The sequence below is a fragment of the Glandiceps talaboti genome, chromosome 11 (genome assembly GCF_964340395.1).
Source record: "Glandiceps talaboti chromosome 11, keGlaTala1.1, whole genome shotgun sequence".
Classification (NCBI taxonomy): Eukaryota; Metazoa; Hemichordata; class Enteropneusta; family Spengelidae; genus Glandiceps; species Glandiceps talaboti.
The window spans coordinates 21,980,196-21,998,045 of NC_135559.1; the positions used below are offsets into that span (position 1 = coordinate 21,980,196).

Below are 17,850 nucleotides of genomic sequence, written 5' to 3' on the forward strand. Positions count from 1 at the left end.
TGGTCAGTTAATGACTACGAGTACAAATAAAAACACTTCAACTACTTTAGAAACAAAAGTAGATTCCATATGCAACAGGTGATGAAGTAAAAAATATACAAACATTTTAAGCAGTGTTTTAATAATCACTTTTCGATTCTGTTCTTTTAAGGAACTTCCATCATAAATTTGATCATTAATCCAAATGAACCTCTATATTTAGGTTTGACATTTGATATAATCAGACCAAACACTTTCTTGTTCTCTGGGTACATTTGATATTATCATACCAAACACTTACTTGTTCTCTGGGTACATTTGATATTATCATACCAAACACTTACTTGTTCTCTGGATACATTTGATAATATCAGACCAAACACTTACTTGTTCTCTGGGTACATTTGGAGAATAACCTGTTGATGTCTGTTGATGTCTTGTTCTCAGTAATGGGATATATACATCACCTTTACCATCTGGATCAAAGTCGGGATCTCCTTTAGGAATAGGAATGTTGAAATATTCCGGTGGACATCCGGGTCTTTGGGCATCCAGAATCTCTTCCACAATTTGTTGTCCTAGATGAAAAATGAAAGGTCATAGGTCAGTCATTCAGTGAACTATTGGCAATGTACAAATTTAAATATACAATTTTCTACTATTTCTATCATTTTTGTGAACTTAAAGAGGCTATAAGGTTGGGAAATGAAAAAAACTTAGACCGAATCAGTATTTGTTAGTCAAAATATTGCATAAAGAAATGCAAAAACAAAAGATAGCAAACAGCTGTTATTGTACTGGAAGAGATTTGTACACCAACTGGATAAACGGAAGTAATCACTTTCAATTATAATGAACGTAATATACAAGTAATCTACATATTTCTACATGTATGGTGATGTTTCAATATATGGCGAAATGACAGACACATATACAGACTGAAAGTGACGTAGAGATTACTTACGTTTACACGTTTGTTTACAAATCACTTCTTTGCATGCAATAAAACTGTTTACATATTTTAATGAAATTATTGAGTGCATAAACAGGAATTTGTTTTGTGTTGTCGTTTATTTTCAAGTAGAAAAGCAGAGTAAAGACTAAAGGTTTTTTTATTTAAAAAAATGAATTATTACAATACCCATTTCTAACCCACTTTAAAATGTAATAGTCTCACCAAAAAATACCAGCAAAGCTGTTCTATTGAGATAAGATCCATGTCCAGTCCATCCACTCATAACTGCATTAGCAATTTGTCTTGGGTTTGGTCGATCATTTCCAGCTGGTTGGTAAACACCATCACTGTAGTCAGCTGGTAAACCTCTCGTTAATGTGGTATCTAGATGGTGGCACAGATTTCAGTTTGAAACAAATCTTTTCATAATTTTCACAAAGTATCAAATTTAGCAAAACGTATTTGGTGTTTATACACCAGGCTCTATAATAAAATCTCGTAGTACCACAGGGAGCAGCGAGCATGTGATAGTACATGAAGTGAATGGAACAACTAAAGCAATCACTATCGATAAATCTCACTAAATGTTTTCACAATTGGAAAGATTTGTGATTTTAGAGTCTTAACGACTTCAGCGAGTTCTCAAAGTCCAGTTTTATTAATTACCAGACTGGTATACTGTGTTCATATCCAAGAAGGCATTTTAGTCACTACTTATTTCTGCGGGGAGTTTTCTAGCGAAATTTGTCAAAACTAATATTATATCTTGTAGAAAAATCAATGCATTTTTAATCGTTTATTTGTAGATAAAACATAATGTTGGATTATCTAACTGAATAAAAAGATATCTGTCAATTGACTTTATCAATGGTGGACTGTATTAATTCTAATCTACAGAATGTTACTAACCTGCGGCTCCCCAATCGGGATGTGCCTCGTTGTGATACCAGCCATCATATGATATAGTCTCAAATCCTTTCTGTTCGACAGATCCAATACCTTTGACGGGAAACCAATGATGTAAATTAATGTCAGGGAAAATCTGGCCGGACGAATGACGTACATCAATTAAAATTCAACAAAGTACTGTCTTTAATTTTCTAATACGTTTATCTAAACTAGTATTAATGATTCATACCCTGTCAGGAATAAAGTAACCACAATAATACAAATTACACACTGCCTTTTCTTGACAATCTGACAATATCGGTATAATATAAACCAGAATGAAAGGTAATGAGAAATAAACAGAAAGGAACAGAAAAAAACCCAAATTAATGGTCATTTATTTATTTTATTTATTTATTTTTAAAAATGCATGGATTGCTATTTAGAAATGTTGAGAGTTGAGAGATTTTACGGGGAGATTTATAAAAATGCATATTTTCTTGTTCCCTCTATATATCATGTGTAATTTTACTTATGTAGCATTTACCTTGGCAAACAATATTCTTTCATGATGTCAAATTTACATATTTATACCTTGTTTAAAATAACTCATAAAATTATAAATATTACCGTGATCTCATTAGCATAGTTGATCTAAAGTATGAATTACAACGTTAACATTTTGGATTGATCAATATTGTATAATTTCGTTATTGGTTGTGTTATAAAATAATTAAACCACAAAAAATTGACAGTTTCTATTCTCTTTTCAAAATTTATACACATCTTCTTTTAATGGGTAAGCAATATCGAGTTTCTTTAAACTGTGTCAGGAATACACATCAAAATTCATTCAAAATATTACATAATTTTCAAGTTAATTTCAAACTCGTCCATTTCCTTGTTTCTTCTGCATTCCACAACTGTAACGTATTACTGGGTGTGACCGTGTGACTGGGTGTATAATTTGTTTACACACCTGCATATGTCAGTGCAGAAAGAATGATACAACTGTAATGTATTACTGGGTGTGACTGGGTGTATAATTTGTTTACACACCTGCATATGTCAGTGCAGAAAGAATGATACAACTGTAATGTATTACTGGGTGTGACTAAGTGTATAATTTGTTTACACACCTGCATACGTCAGTGCAGAAAGAATGATACAACTGTAATGTATTGCTGGGTGTGACTAAGTGTATAATTTGTTTACACACCTGCACACGTCAGTGCAGAAAGAATGATACAACTGTAATGTATTACTTGGTGTGACTAAGTGTATAATTTGTTTGCATACCTGCACACGTCAGTGCAGAAAGAATGATACAACTGTAATGTATTGCTGGGTGTGACTAAGTGTATAATTTGTTTGCATACCTGCACACGTCAGTGCAGAAAGAATGATACAACTGTAATGTATTACTGGGTGTGACTAAGTGTATAATTTGTTTACACACCTGCATATGTCAGTGCAGAAAGAATGATACAACTGTAATGTTTTACTGGGTGTGACTAAGTGTATAATTTGTTTACACACCTGCACACGTCAGTGCAGAAAGAATGATACAACTGTAATGTATTGCTGGGTGTGACTAAGTGTATAATTTGTTTACACACCTGCATATGTCAGTGCAGAAAGAATGATACAACTGTAATGTATTACTGGGTGTGACTAAGTGTATAATTTGTTTGCATACCTGCACACGTCAGTGCAGAAAGAATGATACAACTGTAATGTATTGCTGGGTGTGACTAAGTGTATAATTTGTTTGCATACCTGCACACGTCAGTGCAGAAAGAATGATACAACTGTAATGTATTGCTGGGTGTGACTAAGTGTATAATTTGTTTGCATACCTGCACACGTCAGTGCAGAAAGAATGATACAACTGTAATGTATTACTGGGTGTGACTGAGTGTACAATTTGTTTACACACCTGCACACGTCAGTGCAGAAAGAATGATACAACTGTAATGTATTACTTGGTGTGACTGGGTGTATAATTTGTTTACACACCTGCATATGTCAGTGCAGAAAGAATGATACAACTATAATGTATTACTTGGTGTGACTGGGTGTATAATTTGTTTACACACCTGCATATGTCAGTGCAGAAAGAATGATACAACTGTAATGTATTACTTGGTGTGACTGGGTGTATAATTTGTTTACACACCTGCATATGTCAGTGCAGAAAGAATGATACAACTGTAATGTATTACTGGGTGTGACTAAGTGTATAATTTGTTTGCATACCTGCACACGTCAGTGCAGAAAGAATGATACAACTGTAATGTATTACTTGGTGTGACTGGGTGTATAATTTGTTTACACACCTGCATATGTCAGTGCAGAAAGAATGATACAACTGTAATGTATTACTGGGTGTGACTAAGTGTACAATTTGTTTACACACCTGCACACGTCAGTGCAGAAAGAATGATACAACTGTAATGTATTACTTGGTGTGACTGGGTGTATAATTTGTTTACACACCTGCATATGTCAGTGCAGAAAGAATGATACAACTGTAATGTATTACTGGGTGTGACTAAGTGTATAATTTGTTTACACACCTGCACACGTCAGTGCAGAAAGAATGATACAACTGTAATGTATTACTGGGTGTGACTAAGTCTATAATTTGTTTGCATACCTGCACACGTCAGTGCAGAAAGAATGATACAACTATAATGTATTACTGGGTGTGACTAAGTGTATAATTTGTTTACACACCTGCATACGTCAGTGCAGAAAGAATGATACAACTATAATGTATTACTGGGTGTGACTAAGTGTATAATTTGTTTGCATACCTGCACACGTCAGTGCAGAAAGAATGATACAACTGTAATGTATTACTGGGTGTGACTAAGTGTATAATTTGTTTACACACCTGCATATGTCAGTGCAGAAAGAATGATACAACTGTAATGTATTACTGGGTGTGACTAAGTGTATAATTTGTTTACACACCTGCACACGTCAGTGCAGAAAGAATGATACAACTGTAATGTATTGCTGGGTGTGACTAAGTGTATAATTTGTTTACACACCTGCATATGTCAGTGCAGAAAGAATGATACAACTGTAATGTATTACTGGGTGTGACTAAGTGTATAATTTGTTTGCATACCTGCACACGTCAGTGCAGAAAGAATGATACAACTGTAATGTATTGCTGGGTGTGACTAAGTGTATAATTTGTTTGCATACCTGCACACGTCAGTGCAGAAAGAATGATACAACTGTAATGTATTGCTGGGTGTGACTAAGTGTATAATTTGTTTGCATACCTGCACACGTCAGTGCAGAAAGAATGATACAACTGTAATGTATTACTGGGTGTGACTGAGTGTACAATTTGTTTACACACCTGCACACGTCAGTGCAGAAAGAATGATACAACTGTAATGTATTACTTGGTGTGACTGGGTGTATAATTTGTTTACACACCTGCATATGTCAGTGCAGAAAGAATGATACAACTATAATGTATTACTTGGTGTGACTGGGTGTATAATTTGTTTACACACCTGCATATGTCAGTGCAGAAAGAATGATACAACTGTAATGTATTACTTGGTGTGACTGGGTGTATAATTTGTTTACACACCTGCATATGTCAGTGCAGAAAGAATGATACAACTGTAATGTATTACTGGGTGTGACTAAGTGTATAATTTGTTTGCATACCTGCACACGTCAGTGCAGAAAGAATGATACAACTGTAATGTATTACTTGGTGTGACTGGGTGTATAATTTGTTTACACACCTGCATATGTCAGTGCAGAAAGAATGATACAACTGTAATGTATTACTGGGTGTGACTAAGTGTACAATTTGTTTACACACCTGCACACGTCAGTGCAGAAAGAATGATACAACTGTAATGTATTACTTGGTGTGACTGGGTGTATAATTTGTTTACACACCTGCATATGTCAGTGCAGAAAGAATGATACAACTGTAATGTATTACTGGGTGTGACTAAGTGTATAATTTGTTTACACACCTGCACACGTCAGTGCAGAAAGAATGATACAACTGTAATGTATTACTGGGTGTGACTAAGTCTATAATTTGTTTGCATACCTGCACACGTCAGTGCAGAAAGAATGATACAACTATAATGTATTACTGGGTGTGACTAAGTGTATAATTTGTTTACACACCTGCATACGTCAGTGCAGAAAGAATGATACAACTATAATGTATTACTGGGTGTGACTAAGTGTATCATTTGTTTACACACCTGCATACAGCAGAGCAGGAACATTATTACATATATTTGTCTTTCACTGTTGTAAAACCCGAGTCAGGACAGGGCGCCCTCACGAGTCGGCTAGTGCGTACTAGCTGATAGGCGTGGCATGACATGTCCTATTTGAAAATAAGCCGTGACGTTGAACACAAGGAAATAAATTTGAGATTTATACGACCTTTGTATATACATGATATATAGGCATTACTTTCCTATAGCCAAATGAATAATATATGACATCTAGCTGTCGCTTAATTTCTTTAACTTGAAAACTTTGAAAATTGTACAAATATTATGTGTTATACGAATCTTATACTTCTTTGCATAATACTATCCCTATAAAATGTTGACATTTTCAATGCAATAAAACACATTTGTTGTCTAGCATGTTTGGTAGTGAAACAGAGTCTGAACTATTTTGAACATGTGTCCAGAGTGATGAACAGTCAAATAATAACACTGTACTGTACTGTACTGTACTGTACTGTACTGTACTGTACTGCACTGCACTACGATATACGATACGATACTGTACTGTACTGTACTGTACTGTACTGTACTGTACTGTACCGTACTGTACTATACTGTACTGTACTGTACTGTACTGTACTGTACTACGATATACGATACGATACGATGCTATATTGTACTGTACTGTACTGTACTGTACTGTAATGTAATGTACTGCACGATACGATACGATACGATACTATACGATACGATACGATACGATACGATACGATACGATACGATACGATATATTGAAAGATATTCATCAGCTTGACTACACAACAAACACATTAATATCATGTCAAAACATTCAGTCAAATGAAGAAGTCAATCAGATCTAAATGAAATATTTGGATATGATAATATTTCCTGTATGTGATAAAATAATCATTTATTTTCTATTCTACATACGTCGTAATACTTATTGTTACGGCTATAGTAACTAAGTTCAAAAGTAGCATATCACAACTATGCGGGAATTTCTAGGAAAAGTTGTATTCGAATTTTGCGATAAAAATTCGACGGAAACTAATATAAATTATAATCGTCATGTATTGCGAGTGAATCCATGTAGATGTCTTACTTATTCAAACTATCCTCCTGCCTGTACTAAGTTTTTTATCCATAAATATATCTTATCGTTGAAATCCATATATACTGACTAAAATCTAGCGTGATTTTACCAATTCAAGGGTACAGGCTCGTCCCAGTATGAAGGAAAAAATGGGATGGTTAATTATGCATGTCAGATGGTCAATACAAAGTGTTGCATATTATCAGAAGTGCGCCCTCACCAACCTAGCGTCAAACAAGGGGATACTTTTCGACTCACATTAACGCAGAACATTTTGCACACAAATTTTTTGATTGTTTTCTCACTTGGAATTCAAACAGTTCCTGAGTCTCTTTTATCACAATATAATGTATTACTGACATTTTAATGTGAATGTCTATCATAGGGCCTACATCGGTAATACAAAAAACGGTTGGAATTGTTTTAAAAGGAAAATTTACAGAAAGATAAATCACCCGGTTTTTACCAATTCTGTTATTCCGTGTTCAATCGATTACTTTGTACAAGTGGGGTTTTTTTTGCAAGATATTTATAATCCTATGGAATAATCAGGCATTGGTAAGTGTTTATTTATTGCATGGAAGACAACAGGTCTAGCGAGCATACAAATCATAATAAACGAAACAAACAAACAAACACACAAACAAACAAACAAACAAACAAACAAACAAACAAACAAACAAACTGGAGAAGACGTTGTCAAATATATTTTTACCCTCTACATTTCATTTATAGTATATAAATGCCGATAGTTGATTTAAGTATGTTACATCGGTGGTACTTAAAAGAGAGCTAAACTTTTCTTATGAAGGATTTTTGTAGTTGATACAAGCTGGTAAAAGATTTTGTCCCAGTTTTGGAGTGGAATTAAGATTCAACACACATTATTCCGCCAAAAAACAGAAATTACCGAATTTTTGTTCTCAGGAAGACCATCATGGTGTCCCTTTTCAACTCGTCTAAAGTAGAAGCGAAATCTGACTTAAGGAATCAGTTGTAAATTCCAAAGGAAATACCCTTAGCTTGGACATTCTGTGGTTGCTGTACAGATAACAAGGTAACATAATGTCTGAAGTTTTGTACATCGTACCATCTCAACATGCTTTATTTACAATGAGCAAAGTATATATATGCCAAAGAAATGGAGATACGAAGTCAGAAATTTACACAGGCCAAAGCCAGGATTGAACGGGGTATATAACGCAGACCAGCCAAGCATTGCTGGAGTCATCAAACATAAAAGTAGTCCGCTGAAATTATTGATTCAGGTTTTAAGTTCAGACAATTAATTTCAATTAATTAATTAATTAATTAATTATTGAGATATGATTGTAAAGATACACTCACCTGACTGAAGACAAAGTAAGTATATTGTTATGAAAATAACTTTGATTTTCTTCATCCTTACCAAGTGATACCAAATTAGTCTTGCAACGATTTTCTGTGTATGGAGACGAAATTATTTACCATACGTAGTATATGTTGTGAAATGTTATCGAAATGTTCAACTCTTTATGATTTAGTCTATATGAAAATTAGATGCAAACCTTAAAAGTACGAGAAATATGTATACTGGTTGTATGCTAGTAAGGGAAATCTAGGCGTAGGTAACATGAACGTAAATGCGGAGAGGAGTCAACGTGAACACATACATAGGTAAATTCGTGAATTGATAGCAGAGTGTGTACATGTGATATCGACTGAAGAAGTACACTGTGTATATAGCTGTGTTAAGTATACATTATCAAAGTTGGACGTACCTGACCGAGAGCCACTCAGACAAAATACTGTATGGCATTGTCTAACTATAGTCTAGCTACTTTTATAACCAGCTCCGGCTGTTCCATCGTAATGATTGGGTTATAATTTACACGGATGTTTGAAATAATTAACGTAAAATCCTGGTTGGGTACAATCGATTGTACATCTCTAACGATTACAAAGTCCAGAGTATGTCTTGTTATTTGATTTATACGGTCAAACCAAGGGGAAGTCCCCCTTTGGGAGCACACCAAATTACGTCATTGCATTGCAGTGATCACGTATTTCGCGCCTGTACCTCTCCTGATACGTCTGACTATGTGTCTTTAGGAATGTGTATATTTTTTACAAATGCCGGTAAACACAAAATCCAAACAATGACGACAATATAGAAATAGACTAGTTTTCTATGAAAAGCTGACATCATGAAATAAGTACTTGGCCCACGCAATATCTGTAACAATTGAAAAATAAATTTCAGAATTCGAATTCCATTCATATTTTTGCTATATCGTCACTATCACCTATAGTATACATTGAATCAATACGAATGTTTAAAATATGCTATGTACTATTGTACAACTTTTTTTTAATCTTTGAGGAAATAATTATAAATAAAATAAGATTGAAATATTTAACCCATGCACGTCAACTATACAAGAATGTCAGCATGTAACCAATGAACACAAATTATGAATAAAATCTCTTTCTATTTAGTTTACCCATGTCCAGTCTTATGGGGTTTTTTTATTTTTTGAATTTCAGAAAGTTTGACATTTTTATCCTTCCATCATTTATATTACGTAATAGCTTGATCTTACAATCAATTACGTCACATTGAAATCGACGTCTAGAGTTTTCGTGCCGTCTACGCCTTCGCAAAGAATATTATTTTGTAACGTTGGTTATTTGACCTTTATTTGTCTACAATTCTTGCACTACCAAAATCGTAACCTTGTCAATCTATAATAAATCTACGACGATTTTACTCACAAATCACTCAAGACTACATACATTTGGTTGTTTGATAAGAAACTTAAGATAACCTGAAGCGGTATTACAATGTATGTAGTGCTAAAGACGTGTGGAAAAATTATGATGATATAAACTATATTTTAATGATTTTCGAGTCTTGAATGTCTCAAGTCTCCTTTATAACAAAAAAAGATTTTTTTTATAAATGACATCAAGAGGTTGCCATGGATACACGACTGTTGACACATGACAATCCCAAAGTTGTCCTCTTATCAACCTTGGACTTTTAACAAAACGACCAAATAGTGATTTGCTTCTTTTTGTGGCGATTTTCATTTTAATTTGATGACAATGTTAATAAAAAAAAACATGGCCAGAAACTATATTTCTCGCAATATTAATCAGTAAGTAGACTGTCGACAGTCGTTCATGTCTGTTTTGCTACGTTTCATCTAAAACAAAGTCGTCGCCTAGCTCCGTTGCACTGAATACTAATGCGTACTGATAGGAACTGCGAGTGCCGAAGGTACGAACTGTGAGTGCCTAAGGCACGAACGTGCCTCCGGCACTCGCTGTTCAATCAGTACACGGTTATAGTATTGCTCCGGATCGGAGCGAGGCGACGACTTTAGTTTTAGGTCAAACGCAGCAAAAAAGGCACGAACGACTGTCGACAGCTGCAGTCTAATCAGAAAGGTATGTACCTTCCGGGATGTACATGTAACTAATAGATTTACAATCTTAAATTTAGTTCCTTGTAACTGATAAGGTATTCTTGTTATTAAATTATTATTTTTTTGAGACATGTGTAGTTCCTGGTTTATACGCTGATGGATCGTTACTCAGTAATCACTTGAGTTGCTGATAGTTATAGGACGTTATCCTTGAAATTCGAAGAGATTTTATGGTTTCCCCCCCCAGAACATCACCGTTATTATCAGCAACTGTTACGTAACCCAGCACACTTTATCACATTGATACACAAATTCACTATAATACAAAACTCCCTTTCACACATCTCAATCAAATAACCTAATGATTACTTTAAAAAATACAGTGGTAAATCCATTAAAATTGGCAAGGATTCATGCTACAACAAAATTATTAGTATTTTCCAAATTCGACCAGTTATTTACATTTGTCCACACTGAGAAAATAACCATTTTCCCTTACAGTTCTGTTAACCCTCGTGCACTAAATGCTTATGGGTTATCTTGTTAATGAACAAATTCAATAAAGTCAACTCTTTCAGTATCAAATGACAGCTAATAGATCAGTGGTAAAGACTACATGTATATGGGTGTATGGAGCTAGATTGTACTGTTTGAGACCCAGGCAATGTATCGATCAATTACATGTTGTAATATTGTTTTGTTTGTGTGTGTGTGTGGGCATACGTATTTTTATTTCAAATATTTGCTGTATTATCGACGCATTAAAATTCATGTTGTCATTTCTATACTCACGAAGGCGGCGATCACTCCGAACAAAACAAACGTCACAACACGATGAATAGAGGTAAATAAGGACATCTAGCCGCTTTCACCACACCGGATTTTAATCAGATTGACTTTATGGTAAGCATGATACTGCTCTATACTTTGATTCTCGTTTACGGCAATATACCCTTTATGTAGTTCACTCAGTTCAAGAATGTCGCGATGCACGCCACAATGAGGTGAATTTCCATGGCTCTCAAGTTCGTTTGTTTTCTCAAAATATAAAATTCAGATCTGGACAGAAACTTATCGATATATATTTCGATAAACATACCTTTCAATACAAGCAACCCGAATACTTTGAACGGTCTAGAACAAAGCCAACCAATGTCAGAAAATCGGGGAAAAATTCACCCAATTAAACCACTGATATAGTACATTACCCAACATTGCAACACAGTAACAACATTTAGCTCAGTTTAGGACTCACACAAGAAACTTATTTTCTTGAAATTTGTTTTCGATAAACAGTGACCTTAAAATCGACGAATTTCTTTATTGTACGATAATCTATGGTAGAAGTGTTATTTCCTGTTAGCACCGAGTATTTCCTTCTGTAATAAAAAATTCAGTATCTATATCACAAATAAATGTATTGCATCACATTTATAGTTTGTTCTATTTTTTAAAAAAAATAAGATCCGTGTTCAGTTGATCCCGACAGTAAATAACATTTATCAAATAATTTTGACTTCTATCCCCCAGCCTACTTAAATACACAGCGAAGAAGGATGTGGATAGGATGCAACCGTCGTGAAGATACGAAATCACGTGATCATTACGTCATTACATATGACGACGTGTCTATAATGCACATCAAGAATCAGTATAAAGCAGTGATCAGTACGCAGTGTGTGATTGGACATCTGATCTGAAACTATAGTTATATGAGCGTTTAAGCAGACAACTATATCTGACACAGCCAAGGAACGAACGCTTAATTTCTCTATAAGAAGAAAGACAAAGATATTTCTGCCTTGTGTAAAGAAAAAGTTAGTGAACTAGATTTTCTCAATTTTGTCCAAAGCTATGATTGAAATCCTAAAGTCTCATTCTTATAATTATTTTAGACCAACTTTTCTTAAGTTTCAGAGATCGACATTTTTTAGCCGTTGAACGATGTCTGAGCACCTGTTTACAGCTTTCCGTCATGGTGGTGGACCAACACAGTATGAAGAGAGAAAAAGTGCGGTGACGGCTGATATCTTACAAGCAGGTTTAGTGTTTTGTACCTTTATTATCGTCTTAGCTGGATTAGTGGTACTCCCTGGAATACGAGGAAAGAAGGTAAAAAAAGGCAATTTTTAGTATCTTGAAGATAGGCAAAGATCTAAAAGTAGACCAGTTATCATCTGTTAGGGATGTTATGAATAAATTACTTCGTTTAGCAATGTGACAGATCACTACACACAGTATATTATCAAAAAAGAAAGAAATTCTTATGAATACAACGTAAGAGATAGAGGGGGGAGAGGGAGACAGACAGACAGACAGACAGACAGACAGACAAACAGACAGACAGATATACAGACAGACAGACAGACAGACAGACAGACAGACAGACAGACAGACAGACATTGACAGGGGCACAGGAAGAGATACTACTGTCGTTGTTAATCCAATCACGATATTAAAAGGCAGGTGTACACTACTTACAAACCTGCGCGTCGTGTCTCGTATACGATTGTCGTTTCGGACTGACCAAATCTCATTTTATGACCTCCAGCCAGCGTATTAGTTATTTAGGTACGTTCGTGCGATTGCTAGTCGATAAAAGATGTACTCAAAGAGTTAGACAATGAGACTACTTATGCAATTATTTCTACGAAGTTTAAAATGTATCAAACTCTGACATCGGTAAATATCACATCTAATTGATATGGTAGTTGCTGAGACATGTTAAGTGTACCTATCCACACAGCTATGCGGAAATGTGTTTATTTGATTATTGTGAAAAGAAAATATGCTGGGACATAGTTTGAGTCGAACTGTAAGGTCAAAGTCATGTCAGCTATTTTTATATATAAGAGACCGCAATAAAGTGAACGTTCGTTTGATTTCTTGGGGTATGTTGGAAGGATGATCTCACGACACTAACTACCAATCAAACAGTCAATGTTTAGGTAACCATAGTAACAGGCTATACTCTTGTTGCTGTCACCTACGTGCATTAATCGTTATTAGCTTTTGATTGATTTTTTTTTTTTTTTTTTTTTTTTGGGGGGGGGGGGGGTTCATGGCATCTTTTTGTATTGCACTTAAATATAACGTTATAATTCCACACTATTAGACGGTACGATACAAATATTGCGAATATTAACAGATTTATTTCCTGAAAACGGAACCTTTACTAACTCTAACTTTAACTACGGATTCCTCGTGACGTCATCAAAGTTCCAAAGTGCGGCTAGACAACTACTAAAAGCACCGCTGAAATTTGAAACTGGTTCGACTCCGAGATCTCCATCACTGAACTTTCAGTGAGATCTCTACGTCTGATCCTTAGCAAAGTTTATCTGTTCAAAAATAATGCTACAATTCCACCTTCACAGTCGCCAATAGACGGTACTTTACAAATCTACATCGTTGAAGTCTTCTGCATTTCTTTGCCCAATTACACCCTTACCTGCTGAAAACCATGATATTTCATACTTTAACGGATCACTCATGAAATAAGTTGTTCAAAAACACTTACATGTATTGTGTGGTGTCAAATATGACCAAAATCGCCAAACTACCGTACAATCCCTGGAACTATAATAAAAACTCAGAAACAAACAAAATAATAACGCTATAATTATTGCAGCTAACTATTACTTTGCTGTAGTATATTGGTGTTGTCGTCTGAAAAAATATGAATTCAATCATAAACGTTGGAGAGAGATTACAACATCTGTGATTCAATGAAGAATTAGAATATTAATTATTATTATAGTCAGTTTACATAATTGGTAATATATCTGCATGTAGTATCCCCTCACAACACCACCATTCATTCAGGTAACTATTTCATAGCCCCTCACAACATAACTATTCATTGTCGTAACTATTTCATAGCCCCTCACAACATAACTATCCATTGTCGTAACTATTTCATAGCCCCTCACAACATAACTATCCATTGTCGTAACTATTTCATAGCCCCTCACAACATAACTATTCATTGTCGTAACTATTTCATAGCCCCTCACAACATAATTATTCATTGGGGTAATTATTTCATAACCCATCACAACATAACTATTCATTGTCGTAACTATTTCATAGCCCCTCACAACATAACTATTCATTGTCGTAACTATTTCATAGCCCCTCACAACATAACTATTCATTGTCGTAACTATTTCATAACCCATCACAACATAACTATTCATTGTCGTAACCATTTCATAGCCCCTCACAACATAACTATTCATTGGGGTAACTATTTCATAGCCCCTCACAACATAACTATTCATTGTCGTAACTATTTCATAGCCCCTCACAACATAACTATTCATTGTCGTAACTATTTCATAGCCCATCACAACACAACTATTCATTGTCGTAACTATTTCATAGCCCCTCACAACATAACTATTCATTGGGGTAACTATTTCATAGCCCCTCACAACATAACTATTCATTGTCGTAACTATTTCATAGCCCCTCACAACATAACTATCCATTGTCGTAACTATTTCATAGCCCCTCACAACACAACTATTCATTGTCGTAACTATTTCATAGCCCCTCACAACATAACTATTCATTGTCGTAACTATTTCATAGCCCCTCACAACACAACTATTCATTGTCGTAACTATTTCATAGCCCCTCACAACATAACTATTCATTGTCGTAACCATTTCATAGCCCCTCACAACATAACTATTCATTGGGGGTAACTATTTCATAGCCCCTCACAACATAACTATTCATTGTCGTAACCATTTCATAGCCCCTCACAACATAACTATTCATTGTCGTAACCATATCATAGCCCCTCACAACATAACTATTCATTGGGGTAACTATTTCATAGCCCCTCACAACATAACTATTCATTGGGGTAACTATTTCATAGCCCCTCACAACACAACTATCCATTGTCGTAACTATTTCATAGCCCCTCACAACATAACTATTCATTGTCGTAACTATTTCATAGCCCCTCACAACATAACTATTCATTGTCGTAACTATTTCATAGCCCCTCACAACATAACTATCCATTGTCGTAACTATTTCATAGCCCCTCACAACATAACTATTCATTGTCGTAACTATTTCATAGCCCCTCACAACATAACTATCCATTGTCGTAACTATTTCATAGCCCCTCACAACATAACTATTCATTGTCGTAACTATTTCATAGCCCCTCACAACATAACTATTCATTGTCGTAACTATTTCATAGCCCCTCACAACATAACTATTCATTGTCGTAACTATTTCATAGCCCCTCACAACATAACTATCCATTGTCGTAACTATTTCATAGCCCCTCACAACATAACTATTCATTGTCGTAACTATTTCATAGCCCCTCACAACATAACTATCCATTGTCGTAACTATTTCATAGCCCCTCACAACATAACTATTCATTGTCGTAACCATTTCATAGCCCCTCACAACATAACTATTCATTGTCGTAACTATTTCATAGCCCCTCACAACATAACTATTCATTGGGGTAACTATTTCATAGACCCTCACAACATAACTATTCATTGTCGTAACTATTTCATAGCCCCTCACAACACAACTATTCATTGTCGTAACTATTTCATAGCCCCTCACAACATAACTATCCATTGTCGTAACTATTTCATAGCCCCTCACAACATAACTATTCATTGTCGTAACCATTTCATAGCCCCTCACAACATAACTATTCATTGGGGTAACTATTTCATAGCCCCTCACAACATAACTATTCATTGGGGTAACTATTTCATAGCCCCTCACAACATAACTATTCATTGTCGTAACTATTTCATAGCCCCTCACAACATAACTATTCATTGTCGTAACCATTTCATAGCCCCTCACAACATAACTATTCATTGGGGTAACTATTTCATAGCCCCTCACAACATAACTATTCATTGGGGTAACTATTTCATAGCCCCTCACAACATAACTATTCATTGTCGTAACTATTTCATAGCCCCTCACAACATAACTATTCATTGGGGTAACTATTTCATAGCCCCTCACAACATAACTATTCATTGTCGTAACTATTTCATAGCCCCTCACAACATAACTATCCATTGTCGTAACTATTTCATAGCCCCTCACAACATAACTATTCATTGTCGTAACTATTTCATAGCCCCTCACAACATAACTATTCATTGGGGGTAACTATTTCATAGCCCCTCACAACACAACTATTCATTGTCGTAACTATTTCATAGCCCCTCACAACATAACTATTCATTGTCGTAACTATTTCATAGCCCCTCACAACATAACTATTCATTGGGGTAACTATTTCATAGCCCCTCACAACATAACTATTCGTTGTCGTAACTATTTCATAGCCCCTCACAACATAACTATTCATTGTCGTAACCATTTCATAGCCCCTCACAACATAACTATTCATTGTCGTAACTATTTCATAGCCCCTCACAACATAACTATTCATTGTCGTAACTATTTCATAGCCCCTCACAACATAACTATTCATTGTCGTAATTATTTCATAGCCCCTCACAACATAACTATTCATTGTCGTAACTATTTCATAGCCCCTCACAACATAACTATTCATTGGGGTAACTATTTCATAGCCCCTCACAACATAACTATCCATTGTCGTAACTATTTCATAGCCCCTCACAACATAACTATTCATTGTCGTAACTATTTCATAGCCCCTCACAACATAACTATCCATTGTCGTAACTATTTCATAGCCCCTCACAACATAACTATCCATTGTCGTAACTATTTCATAGCCCCTGACAACATAACTATTCATTGTCGTAATTATTTCATAGCCCCTCACAACATAACTATTCATTGTCGTAACTATTTCATAGCCCCTCACAACATAACTATTCATTGTCGTAACTATTTCATAGCCCCTCACAACATAACTATTCATTGTCGTAACTATTTCATAACCCATCACAACATAACTATTCATTGTCGTAACTATTTCATAGCCCCTCACAACATAACTATTCATTGTCGTAACTATTTCATAACCCATCACAACATAACTATTCATTGTCGTAACTATTTCATAACCCATCACAACACAACTATTCATTGTCGTAACTATTTCATAGCCCCTCACAACATAACTATTCATTGTCGTAACTATTTCATAGCCCCTCACAACATAACTATCCATTGTCGTAACTATTTCATAGCCCCTCACAACATAACTATCCATTGTCGTAACTATTTCATAGCCCTTCACAACATAACTATTCA

The 17,850-nt window shown here is 35.2% G+C and overlaps 1 protein-coding gene across 1 annotated transcript in view; it reads right to left on the bottom strand.

Annotated features, from left to right (window-relative positions):
* Positions 1-8,972, bottom strand: part of LOC144442160 (dual oxidase 2-like) — a 29,305-nt gene extending 20,333 nt beyond the window's left edge. Inside the window, exons 1-5 of the mRNA XM_078131427.1 lie at positions 8,935-8,972; positions 8,522-8,525; positions 1,844-1,976; positions 1,157-1,318; positions 367-557 (exon numbers count right to left, since the gene is read on the bottom strand). Of these exons, the coding sequence (XP_077987553.1) occupies positions 367-557; positions 1,157-1,318; positions 1,844-1,976; positions 8,522-8,525; positions 8,935-8,972 (528 nt within the window). The remainder of the gene's footprint in view (positions 1-366; positions 558-1,156; positions 1,319-1,843; positions 1,977-8,521; positions 8,526-8,934) is intronic.
* Between the last annotated feature and the right edge of the window lie 8,878 nt (positions 8,973-17,850).